Source organism: Manis pentadactyla, chromosome 2, assembly GCF_030020395.1.
Source record: "Manis pentadactyla isolate mManPen7 chromosome 2, mManPen7.hap1, whole genome shotgun sequence".
In the NCBI taxonomy this organism is placed as follows: Eukaryota; Metazoa; Chordata; class Mammalia; order Pholidota; family Manidae; genus Manis; species Manis pentadactyla.
In genome coordinates, this window is record NC_080020.1 from 92,204,709 (window position 1) to 92,229,213 (window position 24,505).

The 24,505-nt window shown below is 35.7% G+C and overlaps 1 protein-coding gene across 3 annotated transcripts in view; it reads right to left on the reverse strand.

Annotated features, from left to right (window-relative positions):
• RNF180 (ring finger protein 180) overlaps positions 1–24,505 on the reverse strand; it is a 174,014-nt gene that overhangs the window by 128,188 nt on the left and 21,321 nt on the right. For 2 of the 3 annotated variants that reach the window (XM_057494891.1, XM_057494892.1), the window contains exons 2-3: positions 18,208–18,342; positions 5,985–6,084 (exon numbers count right to left, since the gene is read on the reverse strand). In XM_057494891.1, coding sequence (XP_057350874.1) covers positions 5,985–6,077 — 93 coding nt within the window. In that variant the 5' untranslated portion in view covers positions 6,078–6,084; positions 18,208–18,342. The remainder of the gene's footprint in view (positions 1–5,984; positions 6,085–18,207; positions 18,343–24,505) is intronic. The other variant, XM_036887897.2, reaches the window with a different exon arrangement.

The window sequence follows — 24,505 nt, forward strand, 5'->3', positions numbered from 1 at the left end:
CTACAGAATGATAAAGGGCTCAGTCAAACAAGAGGATATAACCATTCTAAATATATATGCACCCAACACAGGAGCACCAGCATATGTGAAACAAATACTAACAGAACTAAAGGGGGATATAGACTGCAATGCATTCATTCTAGGAGACTTCAACACAGCACACACCCCAAAGGATAGATCCACTGGGCAGAAAATAAGTAAGGACACGGAAGCAATGAACAACACAGTAGAACAGATGGACCTAATAGACATCTATAGAACTCTACATCCAAAAGCAGCAGGATATACATTCTTCTCAAGTGCACATGGAACATTCTCCAGAATAGACCACATACTAGGCCACAAAAAGAGCCTCAGAAAATTCCAAAAGATTGAAATCCTACCAACCAACTTTTCAGACCACAAAGGCATAAAACTAGAAATAAACTGTACAAAGAAAGCAAAGAGGCTCACAAACATATGGAGGATTAACAACACGCTCCTAAATAATCAATGGATCAATGACCAAATCAAAATGGAGATCCAGCAATATATGGAAACAAATGACAACAACAACACTAAGCCCCAACTTCTGTGGGACAAAGCAAAAGCAGTCTTAAGAGGAAAGTATATAGCAATCCAAGCATATTTAAAAAAGGAAGAGCAATCCCAAATGAATGGTCTAATATCACAATTATCGAAATTGGAAAAAGAAGAACAGATGAGGCCTAAGGTCAGCAGAAGGAGGGACATAATAAAGATCAGAGAAGAAATAAATAAAATTGAGAAGAATAAAACAATAGCAAAAATCAATGAAACCAAGAGCTGGTTCTTTGAGAAAATAAACAAAATAGATAAGCCTCTAGCCAGACTTATTAAGAAGAAAAGAGAGTCAACACAAATCAACAGTATCAGAAATGAGAAAGGAAAAATCACGACGGACCCCACGGAAATGCAAAGAATTATTGGAGAATACTATGAAAACCTATATGCTAACAAGCTGGGAAACCTAGGAGAAATGGACAACTTCCTAGAAAAATACAACCTTCCAAGATTGACCCAGGAAGAAACAGAAAATCTAAACAGACCAATTACCAGCAACGAAATTGAAGCGGTAATCAAAAAACTACCAAAGAACAAAACCCCTGGGCCAGATGGATTTACCTCGGAATTTTATCAGACATACAGGGAAGACATAATACCCATTCTTCTTAAAGTTTTCCAAAAAATAGAGGAGGAGGGGATACTCCCAAACTCATTCTATGAAGCTAACATCACCCTAATACCAAAACCAGGCAAAGACCCCACCAAAAAAGAAAACTACAGACCAATATCCCTGATGAACGTAGATGCAAAAATACTCAACAAAATATTAGCAAACCGAATTCAAAAATACATCAAAAGGATCGTACACCATGACCAAGTGGGATTCATCCCAGGGATGCAAGGATGGTACAACATTCAAAAGTCCATCAACATCATCCACCATATCAACAAAAAGAAAGACAAAAACCACATGATCATCTCCATAGATGCTGAAAAAGCATTTGACAAAGTTCAACATCCATTCATGTTAAAAACTCTCAGCAAAATGGGAATAGAGGGCAAGTACCTCAACATAATAAAGGCCATCTATGATAAACCGACAGCCAACATTATATTGAACAGCGAGAAGCTGAAAGTATTTCCTCTGAGATTGGGAACTAGACAGGGATGCCCACTCTCTCCACTGTTATTTAACATTGTACTGGAGGTCCTAGCCACGGCAATCAGACAAAATAAAGAAATACAAGGAATCCAGATTGGTAAAGAAGAAGTTAAACTGTCACTATTTGCAGATGACATGATACTGTACATAAAAAACCCTAAAGCCTCCACCCCAAAACTACTAGAACTGATATCAGAATACAGCAAAGTTGCAGGATACAAAATCAACACACAGAAATCTGTGGCTTTCCTATATACTAACAATGAACCAACAGAAAGAGAAATCAGGAAAACAACTCCATTCACAATTGCATCCAAAAAAATAAAATACCTAGGAATAAACCTAACCAAAGAAGTGAAAGACTTATACTCTGAAAACTACAAGTCACTCTTAAGAGAAATTAAAGGGGACACTAACAGATGGAAACTCATCCCATGCTCGTGGCTAGGAAGAATTAATATCGTCAAAATGGCCATCCTGCCCAAAGCAATATACAGATTTGATGCAATCCCTATGAAACTACCAGCAACATTCTTCAATGAACTGGAACAAATAATTCAAAAATTCATATGGAAACACCAAAGACCCCGAATAGCCAAAGCAATCCTGAGAAAGAAGAATAAAGTAGGGGGGATCTCACTCCCCAACTTCAAGCTCTACTATAAAGCCATAGTAATCAAGACAATTTGGTACTGGCACAAGAGCAGAGCCACAGACCAATGGAACAGACTAGAGACTCCAGACATTAACCCAGACATATATGGTCAATTAATATTTGATAAAGGAGCCATGGACATACAATGGCGAAATGACAGTCTCTTCAACAGGTGGTGCTGGCAAAACTGGACAGCTACATGTAGGAGAATGAAACTGGACCATTGTCTAACCCCATATACAAAAGTAAACTCAAAATGGATCAAAGACCTGAATATAAGTCATGAAACCATTAAACTCGTGGAAAAAAACATAGGCGAAAACCTCTTAGACATAAACATGAGTGACCTCTTCTTGAACATATCTCCCCGGGCAAGGAAAACAACAGCAAAAATGAGTAAGTGGGACTATATTAAGCTGAAAAGCTTCTGTACAGCAAAAGACACCATCAATAGAACAAAAAGGATCCCTACAGTATGGGAGAATATATTTGAAAATGACACATCCGATAAAGGCTTGACATTCAGAATATATAAAGAGCTCACATGCCTCAACAAACAAAAAACAAATAACCCAATTAAAAAATGGGCAGAGGAACTGAACAGACAGTTCTCCAAGAAAGAAATACAGATGGCCAACAGACACATGAAAAGATGCTCCACATCGCTAATTATCAGAGAAATGCAAATTAAAACTACAATGAGGTATCACCTCACACCAGTAAGGATGGCTGCCATCCAAAAGACAAACAACAACAAATGTTGGCGAGGCTGTGGAGAAAGGGGAACCCTCCTACACTGCTGGTGGGAATGTAAGTTAGTTCAACCATTGTGGAAAGCAGTATGGAGGTACATCAAAATGCTCAAAACAGACTTACCATTTGACCCAGGAATTCCACTCCTAGGAATTTACCCTAAGAACGCAGCAATCAAGTTTGAGAAAGACAGATGCACCCCTATGTTTATTGCAGCACTATTTACAATAGCCAAGAATTGGAAGCAACCTAAATGTCCATCGATAGATGAATGGATAAAGAAGATGTGGTACATATACACAATGGAATACTACTCAGCCATAAGAAAAGGGCAAATCCAATCATTTGCAGCAACATGGATGGAGCTGGAGGGTATTATGCTCAGTGAAACAAGCCAAGCGGAGAAATAGAAATACCAAATGATTTCACTCATCTGTGGAATATAAGAACAAAGGAAAAACTGATGGAACAAAACAGCAACAGAATCACAGAACTCAAGAATGGACTAACAGGTACCAAAGGGAAAGGGACTGGGGAGGATGGGTGGGTAGGGAGGGATAAGGGGGGGGAGAAGTAGGGGGGTATTAAGATTAACATGCATGGGGGTTCAGGAGAAAAGGGAGGGCTGTACAACACAGAGAAGGCAAGTAGGGATTCTACAACATTTTGCTATGCTGATGGACAGTGACTGTAAAGGGGTTTATAGGGGAGACCTGGTATACGGGAGAGCCTAGTAAACATAATATTTGTCATGTAAGTGTAGATTAGTGATACCAAAAACAAAGAAAAAAAAAAAAAGGGCAGTTCCTGTGTGGTAACCTCCAATGAGTTCTACACAAGGGTATAAAGGGTATATAAAAGTGTAGGCAAAGGGTCTGTTTGCGCCTATACAGAAGATCAAAGCCTAATTGGGCTATCCCGAAAATGAACTAAGATACGATATGAAAAAGAACTTCCAACATCAGCACTCTCTGGAAGACTAATGCCAGAAGATGATCATCAAAAAATCCCAACAAAGATCCACGCACTGCTACAGCTGTAGATGCACTCATCCCACCAGCTCCTGGACTTGCCATGGGAATGAGGAAGGAGATATCTAAGCTGGCCTGTGCATACAGTAAAACAACAAATTTGACTGGATCTATACTGTTGGAACTCAACCAAGAATTAGGAGAAGTGCAAATTGTAGCGCTCCAAAATCTTACAACTACAGACTATTTACTGTTAAAAGAACATATGGCATGTGAACAGTCCCCAGGAATGGGTTGTTTTAATTTGTCTGATTTCTCTCAGACTGTTCAAGTTCAGTTGGACAATATCCACCATATCATAGATAAGTTTTCACAAATGCCTAAGGTGCCTAACTGGTTTTCTTGGTTTCACTGGAGATGGCTGGTAATTACAGATATGCTTTGGTTATGTAACTATACTCCTATTATGTTAATGTGTGTGCGCAATATAAGTAGTAGCTTAAAACCTATACATGCTGAAGTTACTCTACAAGAAGATATGTCAAAGAAATAATCAATCTTCCCATGTTTTCTTCTGCCTGCTACTTCTATAGCTTTTCTTCTTCCTTCCTAATTACAACCCTTAAATAGAATTCGTGCCTCATATCAAATTTACCGAGTATCATAATTCTTCCAAGTGGTAAAGATACCTCAAGACAAATGCTGGGCATAGAAGCCACAGGGCATAAATATGCAAAGAAGTAAAAAGCTAACCTTTCCAAACAATAAGGCTTCCCTCTCACTTACCAACTTCACATTTCCCTGTATGGCCCTGGAAGATGACTGGTTAGCCAGAGACGGGTAAGATTCCTCAAGGGAGGAACAACCTAAGACAGGCACAGTCGGAGGGGGGCCATCAGGTGAGAAATTGGGGATCAACAGAGGTGAGGCTTAGAACCTCACCCCCCCTGTTCTGAGAGAAATCTTCTGCATCCATGGATGTTTTATTGCCCTTGTCTAGCTTGGATTAACACATAGTCTACAGGCACACACCTGATCATCTACATTTGCTCTCTTACAACACTAAACTATGTTTTCTACCTTTATCTTGTATCTACCTACCACTTCAGCATTTTATTAAAAATAATAATAATAATAAAGAGAGAAATGTGGTATCCACATATAAATCAAGTATAAAAACCAAATGAGTATTCATATTTGAACTGTTTATAGTTCATAATGCATGAGCAAAACCGAAAGTTTCTGTGATGACTGCCCTTGTACTGTTCACTATGTAACTTATTCATTATGTAAGAATTTGTTCTACATGTAAGAACTTGTTTGTTATGCCTCAGAAGATTGGAGACTGAAGAAAATTAGCCTTGGGGTGGATTAATGATTGTGCATTGAGCACTGACTCCCCTATACAGAATTTTATTGTCGTTAACAATCATTTGATCAAGAAATATGAGAGATGCCCTCACAAAAAAAAAAAAAAAAAAGGACAGACTTCCAATAGTAAAATAAATAAGTAACCGGGATGTAATGTATAGCATAAGGAATATAGTCAAGATATTGTAACAGCTTGGTAGGGTGATAGCTGGAACCTAGAATTATGTATATAAATGTTTTATCACTGTGTTGTACACTTGAAACTAATGTAATGTAATACTGTATGTCAACTACCCTTCAATAAAAAATAATTATTTAAAAAAAAAAAAAAGCATTCAGGAAAGGGGAAATACTGAATGCAAAGTCTGAGGCAGAAAGGACTCAGAGCACTCCAGTCATAATGAAGAAGCCAATAAGTGTACTCAAGTGTTACACACCCTTTCACGTCTCTTGAAACAATGCATCCAAGGGCAATAGCTCTAAAATGAGGACAAATTATTCTCCCAGTAGTATATTCCTAATTTCACTTAGAAATTAAGGAACTTACTTTTTCTATTATGCAGTTCACACATTCCGGAAGTGTTTCTGCATTCATGTGCCACACATGACAAATGTTTTGACCATTAATTAGCTGAATCATATTGATCCTGTTATGTCAAAATGCATGATATTGGTCATTACCAGTTCAAAATTTCACAAATTTCGTATTTGAGTAGAACACAAAAATATAAATTCAGTTTTAGCTAAGAAGGAAATATACATTATTCTCTTTACTCCCACCCCCAAAAAAAATAAAACTACAAAAAAAATTTTTTTTTCAGGGAATAATCATTCATGCATTTTTTTAAAAGCCCTTTATTTCACTGAGTTCATCAAATCAAATTTAAAATTTAGCAGTAATTCACTGAAGAGTCAAATCTGGTACCATTATTATTTTTTCCATGTGTGAGAAAAAAACAGCACCATTTATGGCAATTTTCCCTAGCCTTCAGTCTCAATTCTATCTGGATTCTACTAATGACAGAATAAAGGAGTTATTGTTTTCTCTATAGAGATGCTCAAGAAAAGTACAAGAAGATGGGGGAAAGGAACAATCGTGCAGGCAGCTGGAAAAGCCACAAATGAACTTCAGCTACGTAACAACAAAAATTCCAACGAGAAACACTTTTGGCCTTGTGAAGTATGTTTGTAGAAACAAATGCAATATATATAGTTGGTAGAATAGGGCTTCCCAAACATGTCAGAAAACATGCAGGGCAGGCCAGAGTGGAGATACGTGGTTTTTTACTACCTGTGCGACCTTATGCCAGCTGCTTTGCTTCTCTGATTTAAAGTTTCTTTACAGCTTTACAGTTTCTTTACCTGTAAGACACTGCTATAATTAAATCTCTCTCTGCCTGAATCTTCTTGGTCTATGTTTCACTCTATGAAATGACAGACAAGAGTTGATGGAGAAAATCAGGGAAAGGGTAAGGGTCCTGTAGATATACCCATTCCCAGAATCAGATTTTACAGAGAGGTAGCTCTGCAAGTTGCCAAAGCACAATTCATTTTTAGATTTACGAAGCAGTTGTACTAATAGTTACTATAATCAGGTTAACAAGATGACAAGGAAATTATTAAATGAGATGTAAGTTTGTATTCACACTGATATGAACTAAATGGGACTGAAATCTCTTTAAGAACCTTTCATTAAATAATTTACATTAGTTTGTGATTTGGAGCCAGGATCACACTAGAATTTCTAGGTTTAATTTCCCTGTAACCTTGTCTCTTCCATTACTTTTCCACCAATATATATTAAGATACTAAATGGTGGCCTAGTGTAAACAAAAAGTTTCAGCGTGATTTATTTATATATTGGAAAGATATATAAAGATTTTTAAAGAAGCTATCCTAATCTAATTTCTGTCAGGCTCCCAAGAAAGTCATAATATATATTAAATTAAAAGGGGAAAGGGACTTGGGCTACTGTTGTATATTAGATAACATTTCATTATTTTGTAAAACTATTCAGTGTTGTATATCATAAACAATAATCAGTACTAAACCAAATTCAATGTTATAATGGTGAAGGAAAACTTTTGTTAAAAGGCTTGACATTTTTGCAATTCTAATATTTTAAAAATCTACAACATAGGTTGAAAATATTTCCATGGCAAATAGAAAATCTGTTGGGAAGCGCTTATAGTTGTCCAAAGTGAAATTGTCATTTTATTCATGATACATTAACTTTAATTCTGGTTAACAAAATGAAACCTTCCTTGTCAATAATGAAAATAATCAAAGAGGGTCAGGCAAGTGTATGGCAATATGAAGATATTACTGAATGGATGCAAAGTTAGGATAGGAAGAGGAGATGCTAGAATAGTCTCTAGCTTAGTGATCTTACTGTCCCTAATACACGTCTCCTCACAAAAGTGTTGGGTAAACATACAAAGATTTTATTCTAGAGTCTCATAAAATGATAGAAGATTCAGGCAGAGAGGGATTTAATTATTGGTTTCAAGATGGCAAAGCGAGTTACACATTCCAGTCTCTCCTAACAAACCAAAGAACCTATAAAAGATATTTGTTAAAAAAAAGAAATCAATAGCTAAACTAGAAAATACAGACTTCAATGAACTACAAATTGTGAGGAACCTCTGAAAGATGAATGAAGGAAACCTCACACCATATCTAAATACATAATAGATGAGAACAACAAAAAGAATGGGCCATGTCAAAGTGGTGGAAACTAGAAGCAAAAAGGGCCCTGGAAAATTATTCAGGTGGAGTTGAAGTCTGTCTGCCTCCCGGCAAGAGTAGTAGTTGGGGCAGAGATTAACAAGGCAATATCCCACGGTGGTTGGAGAGGCCTGGAAAAAATGGAAGGCATCTGAGCAAGTCCAGGAGATGAGCTACTGAGGACTAATCTCCATTCTTACTGAAAACAGTACTATAATGTACAAAAGTGTGTGATTTAGAATTGTTACTAATAAGATACATCTCTGATACATATCATTTATTTTTGTTTTTTTTAAAAAAATAACATCAAAGATAAATAAATATACTCTGAAAAGCATATACAACCGAAAACAAGCAGTATTATATTTTTTCTATGGAAACGTACATAAGTAAATGGATAGAAAAAATACCTAAAAGGCCGTGTGGCCAAGGTGATAACACTGAAGTAGAGTTACTAAAAGGAAACTTTAACTTTTTCATAATTGTTTTAATGGAAGGATATATTAAATTAAACTTACATAATTAAAAGTTTATTTAGAAAACTGATTCAAATAAAAATAAAATATATTGATTACTTCTGATTCTGATAATGCTTGAGTAAATGGTAGTAAATATGTTCTGGGTAAAAGAAAACACAGGACTGTGATCTCTTAGAGAAGGAAAATAATTGAGGTGCACCAAAAAATCATCGTTTCTGCCTGGGGGAACTTTCAGAGCCTTGGTACAGCAGTAAGAGCCCAAGCAGAGCACAGAAACTTCTAACACATGCTTCTCAAAGGCTTAACTGCAAGGCCTGTTCACCACAGTGTTAGCTCACTGCATTAAGACACATCCACAGAGAACAGCTTTCTTCAAGAACTTGCAGAGCCTTGGTACGGGAGGCAGAGCCCAAGCAGAGACCATATCCATAGCACTTGAGATTCCATAAGGTTAAAAAGCTAGAATTTATCTGCCACTGAACTAGCAAGGAAAAACCTATAGATAGAAAAAGGTTCAAGAAATCTGTATAGAGATTCCTGTAAATCTTTAGTTGAATACCAATATGGACACATGTAGGATGAGATACCAGAGAACTGAATTAAGAAAACTTACCAAGTGAAACACATCTACTAGTGAGCTATAAACATAAATATTCACACAGGGCTCAAGGAAAGGCTAGGGTGATGATTAAGCTCCAACCAGCCAGAGTAGAATGATCTTAATGAACATCTGGAATATTTAGGAGAGATTCCAGAAAAGTCCTGCTTTAAGAGTAGGGCTAAATTAGCCTTAGAGTAAAGGCTACTAAAAATCCACCCTAAGAAAGCTTAAAATAGCCTGCAAGAATGAAGTTCAATCACAAGTAATTTACATGACTGCTAAAACATTCTTTAAAGGAAGACAATAATATCTAGAAGTTAAATCTAGATGTCCAGCTTACAAGAAAAATTACTAGATATGTACAAAGAAAACAACAGTGACCCATAACCAGAAGAAAAATTATCAGTAGAAATATACCCAGAAAAAGATGAAGATGATTGAATAATCAGATAAAGTGAGCTATTAAGAAAGATATCATAAATATGTTTAAGTATTAAAAGGAAAGCATGAATGTAATGAAGAGAAAATAAATCTTAAAGTATACTAAATGAATGGTATATCTAGAGACAAAACTGTATCTGAAATGAAAAACTTCACTTAACAGTAAATCAGATACTGCAGAATATGAACATACAGAAATAAAAATTATGAAAAAAATCAAGCATATAGAGGAAAAAAGTAAAAAAAAAAAATGGGCAAAACATCAGTGGCTTGTGGGAAACATCAGTCTAACACACATGTAAATGGAGGAAAGGCAGGACAATAGAAAAACTCATGGTTAAATTTTCCAGAAGTCCATAGATCCAAGAAGCTCAGGGATTCCCAAATAGTATAAACACAAAAGAAACAGCACCAGGGAACTTAATAATCAAATTGTTGAAATTCAGCAATAAATGAAAGCATTAAGAGAAAACAGTCTTCTTACAAACAGAAGAAAGAAGATAACAATAATTTTTGGAATTCCACTTTGGGCCATCAAGGAATAAGAGTTCAGAATTAACTTCCTGCCCCAGTGAGGAAACTGCACAAAATGTAAGAAACAACTATTTTCAGAAAGTAGGACAACAGGCAGTGAAGTCTATGATTTCTGAGAGAAATAAAACAAACAAATTGAGCCTACAATCATTCAGACTTTCTTCCTGAAGATAATTAACAGTACAGTACATATGAAGAAAGAATCCCCACAGACTTGGCCAACTTTCTGAGTTGAGGAAACAGAAATCAGATTTTATAGAGTTGATGGCAAGCTAAAATTTGTAGGACACAGTACCCTATAGAAAGGAAAGGAAAAAAGGAGTCCCCAAAATCTGTATATGGGTTCCCTTTAGTCCTTGATTAAATTCCAATATGATCATGCTTAGAGTCAAACTCTAGGAGAGTGTGCTAAGAGCACCTACAGAGGAAAGAATAATTATAGGGGAGCTATAAGCTGAACAATGGCAAGAGCTCACACTGGGTCAGGAGTCATAATTCCAACAAGCATGATGGAAAGGGACTCATCAAATAATGAAGCATTAAGTAAGACCCAAAGGACCACACCACAAAAGTGGGGCTAAATTAACCTTAAGATAAAGACTACACTAAACCTGCCCTAAAGAGCCTAAAAACAAGCTTCTAAATTATCAAACTTATTCACAAATAACTTCTAGGCAGGACAAAACAGACAAGTCTTGAAAGGAAAAAAGCAAAATATAATATTCAATAACATGAAATTTACAGTGCTTGGTTTCCAATAAAAAATCCAGTGGAGTACAGACCTAGAGGAGAAAAGCAGCCACACTGAGAGAAAGGAACAAAATTCTGTCCACATTCCTTTTCCCCTGTCTCTCCAATATAATATAAGTAACTCTTATAACTTTCCTAGGTCATATGGTACTGAGCAAAGCAAGGATTTCCATCCAGGCAGTCTGGCTTCAGAACTCATGTCCTCATTCACTAAGTTCCCACTGGTATTTTCCATATCAAATAAATATTATTATTTTTAGGGCAACCAATTTACTTACATCTTTAGCTCAAGTATGCTTTTAAGGCATGATACTGCTATTACTCGCTAGGCTTACAAAAAACAAAACAAACAAAAACCTGAGGCATAACTTAAAGAATTTAAAGCCTTTAAAGTTGTGGCATGAGAGGTTATCTCCTTGGGAAAAAATTAAACTAAAAATTAGAAAAACTGTATCATTAGGATTTAAAAAACCTTACTAGACAGATTTTTCACATATTAAATCTATCATGTAGGGGAAAGAGGAAGCAATGAAGGAGAAACTTAAAAGCCTATTTCACTTAATGCTGTCAGAAAAATGTTGACAAAATAGTTTGTAAGTTAAATAATTTGTTCAAGCAGCAGAGGGAGCTAATGCATTGTTATTTTTTCATTAATGGTAGGGAATGTTTTCAATTGCTGTTAAGAACTCATTTATCCTAATTACAAATTTTACTCATTATCTTTTTATCATTTAAAGATCTTTCAGAGTTTTAATAAAACAGAACAGGTTAAAAGTAAAAAATTTACAAATGACTTATTATTATTATATAATATTTTGAAAGATGTTTAACACATGGTCCTTACAATGTTAGCAATAACATTCCCTTGCTAATTTGTTAAAAGTGAGGCAACTATATTATTTAACTACTGCAACTATAAGCACTACAGGGAAAATATTAGGTAACAAAAATGTCAGTTACATTAAATGTTCAAAGTGTTACAAAAGCCAAGGAACCAAATTCTATTGGACTGCCTGGTTCTTACATCTGTACTTTGAGAAAGTACTTCAAAGGTGAAAACATTTTACTCAGAAGGTCAAAATGAATGAAAAAAAAAAATAATAATTGAAATGTTCACTTAAGGGCAGACAGACTCCCTGAATCCATTCCTTGCCAACTTTCTCACTCACTCTTCACACAATAACCAAAATGACCTATTGAAAATTCAGTGGTCATGTCACTTCTTTTCAGGGACTTCCCAGCTCTTAGGATACCTAAGAACAAAGTCCTTAATTTGGTTTACAACACCATAAATAATATACCAATACCCATCTTTCTATTTCTAGCGTCAAATCTTGCCAAACTCCCTGTTGATCTCTGAACTGTAAACATGAAAATCTAGTTCCTCTAATACACTACATTCTTCCTACCACAGGGCCTTTGAACATGGTAGTCCCAAGCTTGGAACGGTCTTCCTTTGTACTGCCCTTGCTATTCATCTACCATATCCCCATACAAGTTATTTCCTTTGAAGAGCCTTACCCTTACAACTAGGGCCAATCCCCTACTTATATGCTAATTCTAAGGCTCCCTATACTTTTCCTTTTTGACACTTACCCAGCTAATAATTTAATATTTATGGTTGACCACTCTCCTGGAAGTTTCACAAGGACAGAACATCTCTCTTCTGCTCTTTGACTTTCCAATGCCTATTACAGGACCTGTCCTGTTTTAATGGGCTCAGGCTGCCATCACAAAATGCCACATGCTGGGTGGTTTAAACAACAGACATTTATTCCTCAAAATTTTGCAGGCTACAAATCTGATATCAAAGTGCCAAAATGTTCAGGTACTGGTGACAGTTCTTAGCAGGCAAATGGCTACCTTCTCGCTGTGTGAGAGCTCATTCTCCTCTCTCTCTTCCTCTTTTTAATAAGACCACAGTCTTATCAGATTAGGGCTCCATCCTTATAACTTCATTTCATCTTAATTACCTCCTAAAGACCTATCTCCAGAAACAGTCACATTGAGGGTTAAGACTTCAACATATGAATTTGTACAATTCAGTCCATAGCATGTGGTAAGACTAACTTTATGCTGCCACTAAGAAAAAAGGAATATAAAAATATTTAAAACCTAATAAGCAATAAAATATGACTTACTTCAATATTACAGTCATTGAATGAAAGATACCATCAGCATAAGAAAGCCAGAGAGAAAATGAGCAAAATACCTAGCCAAAAAAGGTGAAAGAAGAGATATATAACCCAATAATGAATTCAATATTCATGAATATTTATGGCCACCACTGTATTGGCAATACTGTTATAAAGCCTGGTAGCAGAATCAAAGCCCAATATTATAATGCTTTTTAGTAGGTGTTGGACCTTTCTTTGCTCAGTCCTCATTTCCCTCAACTCAGTGCAACCTGGTACCTGTCCCTACAACTATCACAACTACAATGAACATTGACCAAAGATCTCTTCACCAAAGCCAAGGCACACTTTTAATTCTCATCCAGGGTCTCTACACATGGCCACATAGTTCTGTACAAATCTGGGGATCACCTTTCACAGACTAGCACCCTCTAGAACTGGGCAGTGTACAACCTGCACACTGAAGGCAGTGTCTGGTCTTCTGCATCTCCCCATGATATTCAATAAAACTAATCAATTCCTCCTGTAAGATGTTTTTTCCTTGACTTCGGTAACACTGTATGCTGTTTTCAGTCCATTCTTGCTACTCTCTTTTTCCTACTTCGTGAGCTCCCTTTTTTCCTGTCTGTCCTTTAAACATTCCTATGCCCTCCTTCTTTCTTACTCCATTTACATTCTACATAGTAATTTAATCTACTCTTACAGCTTCACTCACCACTTAGACGCTGAAGATTCCAAAATCCACATTTTTAGTATGGATTTCTGTTCTGAATCCCATATCCATAAAACCAATAGCCTCCTAGAAATATTTATTTGAATGTTCTATAGGACACATAAACTTGACATGCCCAAACTATATCAAAACTGTCTAAAAACTACTATAACTGTAGAAACAATTTCCCCTGCCACCACCAACATCATTTCTGTTATTTTATTTTTGTGTTCTTGGGATTTTCATTGTTATTTGGTTTTGCTTTTGGTTCCTGTCCAAATTTCATGTGTCCTAGGCCTGAAGGTGGGATAGGAGTCCTCTTTTCTCCCTGTTGGGTTTAGATTGCTTCAAAATTCCATTCTAAATTCCCTCATGCCTTACTACATGCCAGTGGCTATAAAACTAAAGCTCAAATGTCCCAGATTCCCTTACAGCTCAAGTTCCACACATGACCTACTTCCACTAAGGTGATACACCTTTTCAATATTATGAAAGCAGAAGTGATAACTGTATCTGCCTGTTTCTTCTAGCAAGCTTGGTTCCAGAGGTACTCTGCAGGAAAAGTGAGGGATCCAGTGTCCATTTCTTAGTTTTGTGGGGGACTGAGAGGCAGAATGTGAGACTTCCATTTCCTAGCATTGGTTAGGGCTAAAAATGTGTGGTCCAGGAGCCAACAGTGATAGGTGCTGTTACCCCAGTTTCCTGACACTTTATGTTGTTCTGAGGGCCATTTCATGTCTGCATGGGGTGTGGAAGACAAGAGACAAAGTCTAGGGTTTGCTAAGGATACAGAAACCCTAAGGGGTAACCCCAATATAGAGCTGGGCTGTCATCTCAGTATTAGGGTGAAAGAGAAAAAAGCCTGTTACTCGGATGAACACAGAAGGAAACTTGCTTATCACAACTTTGGTAATCAGGAGCAGAAAAGGGAAGAAGTCTTCCTCTCACAATATAGAGAGATTTCTTAAACAAAAAAAAAAACACAAAGATGATGATTAATAAATTCATCTACATTCTATTTTGAGCTTCTGTTCATCAGAAGATACCACAAAGAGTGAAATACAAGTTATAGAAACTGAAAAAGGTATTTGTAATAAAAATAATCAACAAAGGATTAGTATTTAGAATACAAAAAAAACTTCTAAAAATAAAAACAAAACTCCCTAATCAAAACACAGGCAAGAAAAAAAGACATTTCACAGAAAACACAAATGGTTTCAGAGAATGAAAAGATGTTAAATATTGGCAACGATGTGGAATCACAATGCTCAACCAATGCTCAAGGCACTGTCATTTGAAAACAGCTTACCACTGCCCACTAAAGTTGAATATGCACATACCCTACACCACACTATAACTCTACTTCTAGTAATACACTCCTACCCAAGTGGGTCAAGATATGTACAGGACAGTTCACAGCAGTACTGTTTGTAAGAGCAAAGCAACCACACATAGCTCAAGTGTACAGACGTTTAGTAGAAGGAATTATAAACTGTGACATATTAATATACTGGTTTACACAAAAGTGAAAATAAATGAACTGCACTAAATACGGTGATATTAAGTAAAAGCAATTTACATAAGAACACCTACCCATGGTTCAATCTCATTTATAGGAAATACACAAACAAAACACATTAAGAAACAAGTTATTTTATACACATATATTTTTTAACTGTACTGTTGTTTTAATAAATAATAATTAGGATAACTTGATAGGTGGTAAATTTAGCATTCTTTCAGCATAGTATCTGATAAAGTTACTTTTAGATCCCAATATTTTATTTGAGTTCTCTTTAATTGAAACAGATCCCATTTTGTTCATCTTTAATATGTTTATGAAATGTATACATTTGCAAAATGTAGAACATGTTGGTATAAAGAAAGGTTTAAAGAAAAGTAAATACCAAGGTATCTACTACCTAGCTTAATAAGTACATGATACTGCTTTAGAGGCACTCTCAGGATCCCTCTATGATTGCATACTCTTCCTTTCCCCCTAATAACAATCATATTGAATTATTCCTTAGCCTGGTTTTTAAAAGGTTTTATAGATGTATCTCTTATTTTATATACATATAATATATATTTAATATAAATATATTTAGCAAAATTATATATTTTATATAAATATTTTATATAAGATAGTTTCAAGAGTTTTATATATTTATTATGTATGTACATATACTTTTTATTTTATATATAAAGCTTTAAAGACAAAAAGCAGATGAGTGGTTGCCTGGGGCTGGGCATGAGTACAAGGCAAAGGGACGTAAGGAAGTTTTCTAGGGTAAAGGAAAGGTTTTAAAACTGTATTGTAGTGGTGTTTGCACAACTCAAAACTTTATCATTGAATTCTTTCAATTTTGAGTTTTATGCTTTACAAATTATACTTTAGAAGCTACTACGTATCTATGCATATATATTTTTCCTCTTCCTCCCCTGCCCCTCCTCCCCTTCCTCTGCACCACCCCACTCCTGCTGTTTCTACTCTTGTCTTCTTCTGGGAAGCTTCTGTGACTAGCCCAGGTGGCACTCTTCTACTGTTTGCATTCTTCTGTTGCAGTGCTTATCAAACTAGACTGCAAGGCCGGCCTGTTTTTGGAGGGATGGGATGGAATGTGTCTCTGACTCTGTATCACTCTTCCACATCCCATCCCAGTACATTCTAGGGCAGCACTGGAAATGTTCTTGCTCATCAAATATTTGTTAAATAAATTAGTGAGTGGTAGTTCTTCAGATAAATAAAAGGAACATGTACTCTATTGAGAATGTATGAAACCGCATGATATCCTGAGGGAGGAACAAAGCAGCAAAGAGAATATGGGTTAAGAGAACTGGCTCTGGACCCTCCACCATTGTGTCCAATTGTAGTTGTACCACTTAGTAAAAGTGTGATCTGGGGCAAATTATTTAATCTTCTGTGCCTCAGTTTCCTTCTCTATGAAGAAAATCTCCTTCAAGAGAATCTGTCCCTATACTGTAAGGTACAAATAACATAAAACATTTGAAACAATGCCTAGCCAATAAACACATAAGAAAATAATTAACATTAGTCACTAGGGAAGTGCAAATTAAACTACAATGATATACCACTATACATCTACCAGCATGGCTAAAACCAGAGACTGAAAACACCAAATGTTAGCCAAGATATAGAGCAACTGGAATTCTCATCATTGCTGTTGGAAATGAACATTCACTTTGGAATACTACCAGAAGTTTCTAAAAAAATGAAAATATACCTATTCTAAGACCCCCAAAATTCATTCCTATGTCTATATCAAAAAGAAATAACTAAACACAAACACAGAAAGTCTCTTATGAGAATACTGATAGCAGTTTTATTCATAACCCAAAACAGGAATTTTAAATGTCTATCAGCAGAAAAAAACTGATAAATTGCCATATAGTCATATATGACATACTACTCAGTAAAAAAAGAAACTATAAATACACACAAAACATAAATGAATCTCTAAAACATTATGCTGAGCAAAATAAGTAAGGTACTAAAGAGAACTTCCTGTGATTTGATTTGAATGAAGGTTATAAACAGGCAAAACTCGCCTATGCGGATAGGTATCAGTGGTCTTAGGGAGACTAATGCCTAGAAAAGAGGAAGGCAACTTTCTGGGATAAGGAAATGTGTATCTTGATTTGTTTAGAGCATGGCTGAAAAAATTTATCAAGCTATATGCTTACCAATTTTTTCTCTTTGTAAATTATACTCAGAACACTCTAAGAATGAAAAGATTTTTTTCCCAATTAAAATGTTCTGTCAGTTTTTAAAAAGTATCTCACATGTGGTAAGTATGCAAACAAAGTTATTTACTATTATCAGTTTGAGCTGGCTAATTTGTTAGAGTGAAGATCAAATGTGGCTGAGACAAAAAACAAAACAAAACAAAAAACTGAGTGTCTCTCAAAGAAGCAAAAGAAAATAGTAACAGGTGATTACAGCCACTCTCTTTAAATTGAGACCTCCTTATAAAGTCCATGGATTAAATCTAGTTTGTAACTCTTTGAAATATCCATTTATATACATATAAATAGATTTTCCACTTCTTAACACGATTTTGAATTTGATTGTGCTATAATGACTAAGGTTCACTCAATGACAGGGACTGAAATAAACATGGACCTTTATCTCCAACTTACATGTATGACACTACACTTAAAACTTTAAGGTCATATTAACATTAGCAGCTAAAGGTAAATTTAATGGTAACTGTGGAAGGTGGGATGCCTTTTGAATACCATTTTGAAATGTTTTCAGTGGGTCAAGATATGGTGAAAGCTGAGTCAGGTGTGGAGGGATATGTGTGCACCTGTGGGTGTGCCCAACACCATTCCTATAGTAAGAAGTTGAAGATAAGAGTTAGCAGTACTCACCTTACTTGATTCTCAAGGTATTTCATGAAACAACCAGAACTTGCTATACATTTTCTACATTTCCAACAATGAAGAATACTTATGTCTTCTTGATTGTGATTTTTTGTTATCAACTTTTCACTTCTTTTCATCTGTGGGAAAATTAATGCATTTTTAGAATGTTAAACTGTGCCAGATTAAATATGACTTTCTAAACCCTTACCACAGCATTAGCTACATGTGGAACAGAAGGAAGAGAATTATCATTTGTTGAGGTACCTACCAGTTACCATGTTCTAGGCTAGAGGCACTGTATAATCTATGTCCAGGATTGAAAATTCCATTTAATTGTGATGATGACGCATTATATTGTAATGTAGTAAGTATGCAAATGAAGCTATTTACTTTATTTATATATATTTAAAACAATATAAAATTATTTTATTTTGCATAACATTTTATGTCTATTTCTTCCCATCTTTCAATAAAAGTAGAAAAAGGCAACTGTTGAAGAGTTAAATAAGTTTTCATAGTAGCTTTGTCATAAAAAACTACAAATATTCCTGTAAATAGGATGTTTTGAATAGCCATAGCATTAAATTTTAAATATAATAGGATTTATTGAGTTGTACTTAATTCTGTGAAAACTGGAAGTACTTACTTTAACGGCAAAAATCCTTTATTCTGAATGCAATAATATCTCTTGTGTATTATACTCAGTAGAACAGTTTGCTCTACTACATTTTGTCATATGCATAGTCAAATACAAAGAGTTAGAGACTAGCCCTACCGATTGTGTAGTCTATTTTTATGCCTGAGATTTTATGTCAATACTGTGATTTAGACCAGTTTGGGAAAACAGTTATTACACCAATAAGTAAGGATTCTGAAATAGGCGCAGCATGTTTAATAACTGTAAGAAAGCAAATGTTGGAGTTCTGGGAAGATGGTGGCATAGAGAGCTTGAACCCACCTCCTCCCGTGTTCATACTGGATCTACACCTATTCACAGAGCAGTTCACCTTGAGGAAGAGCTAAGGACTGAATGAGCACCTCTGCACAATGAGGGATAGAAGAAGCACATAAAAAAATGGCAAGAGACAGGAAGATATGGTAACAGAGGGAACCCCACCCCCAGTGCGATGATCCACAGTGGGGAGGGATATTGCTGACAGAGCAAGATGGAGATTCCCTGTCCAGAGGTATGGAAAAAAGCCACATTTCAAAATACAACTAAAATATAAGTGAGAAAAACAGACTTACAGAATGAAAGTACCCACCATTTGGCGAGGGCAGAGCTGGAACTCTCTCCAGATCTAAGGTCTGGCAAGCACTGTTGTTTGCACTCCTTCCCTACATTGATAGAGACATGGGAAGCAGGAACACACACTAATTTCAGTCTTGGTTTAAACGTCTTCCCAGGCCCTGCCCACACCTAGACACATCAGTCAAAGAGCACATTTACACTGTGGCTGTCCAGAGGGCACAGAGCCAGTCACCACTGACTCCTGGAGAATGTACCCTGGGCACCAACCCAATAGCTGTGGGGTTCCCTCAAGCCAGTTCTCATGGCACATCCAAGCTGCTGCTGAACCATGGACTGGGAGTCAGTAGCTACAGAGCTAGGGCTTTCCTGGGGCCACACCTGGCACTGGGACAGCACCATGGTGCAAAGTGAGTCACTGACAACCATGGGAGAGTGTATCTGGGCTGTTGCTCCATGACAGGTGCAGAACCTGTCACTGCCCACCACTGGAAAACCTGTCGAAGCCATTGCTGCATGGTAGGCATGGCCCCAGTAGCTGTGGAGCCAGGGCTTCCCAGAGAATGCACCTGGACATGTTGTTTCCTCACCAGTATGGGCTCCACTGTTATCCACCCAGGAGCTGTTCTGATTGTGGCCCTCCAAATGGGCCCCTCCAACCATACCCTTGGAGCCCTGACACCAGGACACCCCAGCTCATGCTCACTAGGCTTCCAGCTTGTCAGCTAAAACCTCCAAGCACACACAGTCTACCTAGGGGACATTACCTATACAAGGCCAGTCCTTCAAGACTGGAAAAGGTAGCCCTTTTTGCTAATTCATAGAATCAAGCAGAGAAAGTCAAAAAAATGAGACAGAGGAATATGCTTGAAACAAAAGGACGTGACAAAACTTTAGAAAAAGAACTAAATGAAACAGAGTTAAACAATCTGCCAGATAAAGAGGAGAGTGGAGGAACTCAGTGAGAACCTCTACAAAGAGATAGAAAATATAAAACAGAACCATTTAGAGATGAAGAATACAATAAATGAAATGAAAAATACAGTAGAGGGAATCAATAGCAGATTATAGAGGATGCAGAAGAATGGACCAGCAAATTTGGAAGACAGAGTAATGGAAAGCATTTGAGCTGAACAGCAGAAAGAAAAAAGAATAAAAAGAAATGAAGATAGATTAAGGGAGTTCTGAGACAATATCAAATGTCCAAACATTCTCATTATAGGCAGAGGGAAAAGACAGAAAGGAGTAGAAAATTATTTGAAGAAATAATAGAGGAAAAATTCCCTAACCTAAGGAAAGAAGCAGACACCCAGGTCCAGAAAGCACAGAGAGCCCCAAACAAGATAAACCGAAGGAGGTCCACACCAAGATACATCATAATTAAAATGTCAAAGATTAAAGACAAAGAGAAAATTAAAAACAGCAAGAGAAAAGCAATGAGCTACATACAAAGGAAACCCCATACACGGATCAGCTCATTTTTCAGCAGAAACTCTACAGGCCAGAAGGGAGTGGAATGATATATTCCAAGTGCTGAAAGAGAAAGACCTACAACCAGGAATAAATAGTCTACCCAGAAATGTTATCATTCATAATGGAAGGGGAGATAAAAAGCTTCACAGGTAACATGAGTTAACAGTTCATCACCACTAAACCAGCCTTAGAAGAAATATTAAAGAACCTTATTTAAGAGGAAAAGATCCTAAATAGAAGAAAAATGTATAAAGGGAAAATTTCACTCATAAAAGCAAACATATCATCATCAATCACTTAAAAGCGAGTAGGAAGGTCAAGAAACAAAAATAATAAAAATCAATTACATTTTTAAAAATTAGTTAAGGGCATCATCAAATAAAAATGTGTAAAAGAAGGCATCATACACATAAAATTCCCTTAGAAGAGAAAGAGTAAAAAATGCAGTGTTATTACAATGTGTTCAAACTTAAGTGACCATCAACTTATCATATTTTGCTATATATGTTATGTAGCATGTCATAAAAGAACCCCATGGTAACCACAAGCCAAATCCTAAAATGAATACACATAAAAACAAAGAGAAGGGTATCCAAACATAACATTAAGTTGTAGTGCACAAGGGGAGTTCAAGAGAGGAAGAAAGGTTCAGCAAAAAACAACAGAACCAGGAAACATTTAATAAAATGGCAATAACTACATACCTATCAATAATTACTTTAAATAAAAATGGACTAAATGCTCCAATCAAAAGACATAGGGTGACTGAAGGGTACTTGATAAAGAAACAAGACCCATGTATATACAGACTGAAAGTGAAGGAATGGCAAAAGATATTCCATGCATGTGGAAGCAAAAAAAAAAGCCAGAGAAGCAATACTTACATCAGATAAAACAGACTTCAAAACAAAGTTTGTAACAAGAGACATGGGCATTACATAATGCTAAAGTGATCAATCCAACAAGAGGGTATAACAATTGCAAATAATATGCACCCACAATGAGCACCTAAACATATAAAGCAATATTAACAGACATAAAGAAATTAACAGTACTATAATGATACTGTAGGGGACTTTAACACCCAAGATATAAAGCTATGCTTATACGTATCTGTGAGCTTGAAAAGAGAACTGGAGGTTACCCAATAGTGAAATATTTGTAGGAGAGCCGAGATTTCTTCTATCAGACAATTTATGCTAAAAGAAGGGATCAAACATGGTGAATGAATCTATTCACAAAATGGTAGTCTTTTTTCTTGCTGTACTTGACTACCTATCCTGATACTCCTTTCAATTTCTGCTATTTCCTCAGTGCACTCAGCGTTTGGAAAATAATGTTTTGCTGATTTATGCATAACTCCCCAATATTGACACACTTCATTATAAAATATCAAAAAAGCTACATTTGTTAATATTACCACCAACCTCAACCAAAAATTATTTAATTATTGGACAGTAGTCAAGCTCACTGTGGTGGGTTCAAGTTTTCTAAAGTATTATTTTTGTTGAAAGCTCAAACGTTATCACTTGCAATAAATAATGCCAAATATCCATGTCTGAATAACCAATCTGTCAATCATCAAGTAAAAATGTTGTACCATGGAAAGGTTCAACTCTCAACTAAAACAGATGAAACGAGGACTTTTCCTTGAGACAACCATCCATCGGCTTTCAGTGTAATGCAAAAGTGCTTTATGCATTCTTCTCTTTTTCTTCATAGAGAATATTAAAAAGGTATATGTTTAAGAGTGAAGATTTAATAAAATCAGTAATACTTACTGCTTCAACAAACGGTTTTATAACTGCATGTATATGGTGAAAAAGAAAAGTACTACTAGTACAGTTTTTTACCACTGTCTTGATTCTGTTAAGGGACCAGCAATTTTACTCACTATTGCTTTTGCATTATTAATGAAAACAATAACACAGTAAAAAAAAAAGCAAATAGTATCTTAGTATTACCAAGACAATAATTTGACCTGATTCTCTGAAAAGTCTTAGAGACACCATGGCCATGCACCACATTTTTGAGAACTGTTATTTAATGTAAAATAGCTGTCCCAAAGAAAATCTTATTTCTCACCAATATCCCATAAAGAGGATAGATGAGTCTCTGTGGAGAAATGTACTTAGACAGATTAGCCAACCCCTGGAATTATGACCTCCATAATAAAGTTTCATCCCTTTATCTCTTTTTTTGCTATTTACATTTTTATGCTAAAATATCCATGTTTTGCACAGGTCTAATTTCATGCTCCTGGGTCTCCAAAGTTTGCTCACCTTCTTCTCTGTTATTCATGGATTTAAACTTGAGATGAAAGGGACAAAATTATAAATTATTAAAATTAACCTAAAATTAGAAGATATGAATAAACCAAAACAACTTTAAAAATTGAAATAAAACTCAAATATCTTTTCCAGAACCCATAAAAAACAGGGAGGGGGCAGCCAGGCAAAAATAATGTAATTGGCACATTTTACCAATCCTTTAAGAAATGGATAATCCTTTAAACTTATATATAACTATGGTCCAAAAACCATAAAAGGAATACTAGCTCTGCAAATATAACATAACCTTGACATAATTAGAAAAGTAAATATAAAACTAGATGACTATATGAAAGCTATATACCAATTTATTCATGAACAGAGACACTAAAATCACAAATATTAGCCAACAAAATCCATCAGTGAATTAAAATAATAATACATTTTGACCTAATAATATTACTTTCAGGAATTCAAGGATGGTTCAAAATGAGAAAAAAAAAACTAGTCAATTTATCCAGCAAACTAAAATATTAAAAGAAAAAATCACATGACCATCTTAAGAGATGCAAAATAAAACTTTTGGTGAAATTCAACACTTAGTCATTATTAAAAAACAAAAGTACTTAGCATCCTAGAAATAGAAGGAAATTTGCTTAAGCTGATAAAGAGGGTACTGAAAACATAAGCAATTATAGTATGTGATGGTGAAAACTTTAAAAGTATTCCATGAATATCAGGAAGAAGGCAAGAAGATAACAATGATGCTGTTTGCTGAATTATTCAACTTTGTACCAACTACTAGCTAACATAATGGAAGAAAAGTAAATAAAAAATATAAGGATTGGAAAGAGTTAGTACATGCAAAAGAAACTAAGTGCCAGTTACAATACATGACACCATTTTTCTTTTTTGGGCTGCAGATGTTTTTATCTTCTTAGAACAATATAAATCACAATGGTTAGCAAGTTTGTTCCCTGACACTGAGGATAAAACATGTACGGATAAACAATGCTGCTATTATATTACCCACACACACATGCACACATCTTTGATTTGGTATTTCCTTGTTCTCTAACTGCACTGCTCACTCTGTTGATTTTCATTATCAACTGCATCATTTTCATTTACTTGGTATACAGAACTTTCATATATTAGTGTATGTATTTGGTTTAAAATGTTTAAATTCACATTCTAGAATTCAATACTTCCAGTATTTCTTATGAGGAAAAAGATACCCCATCCCCAATATGTACATTTCTCACTAACTTCAATGGTAAGAATGAAATAATGGAAAATATTTTCCAA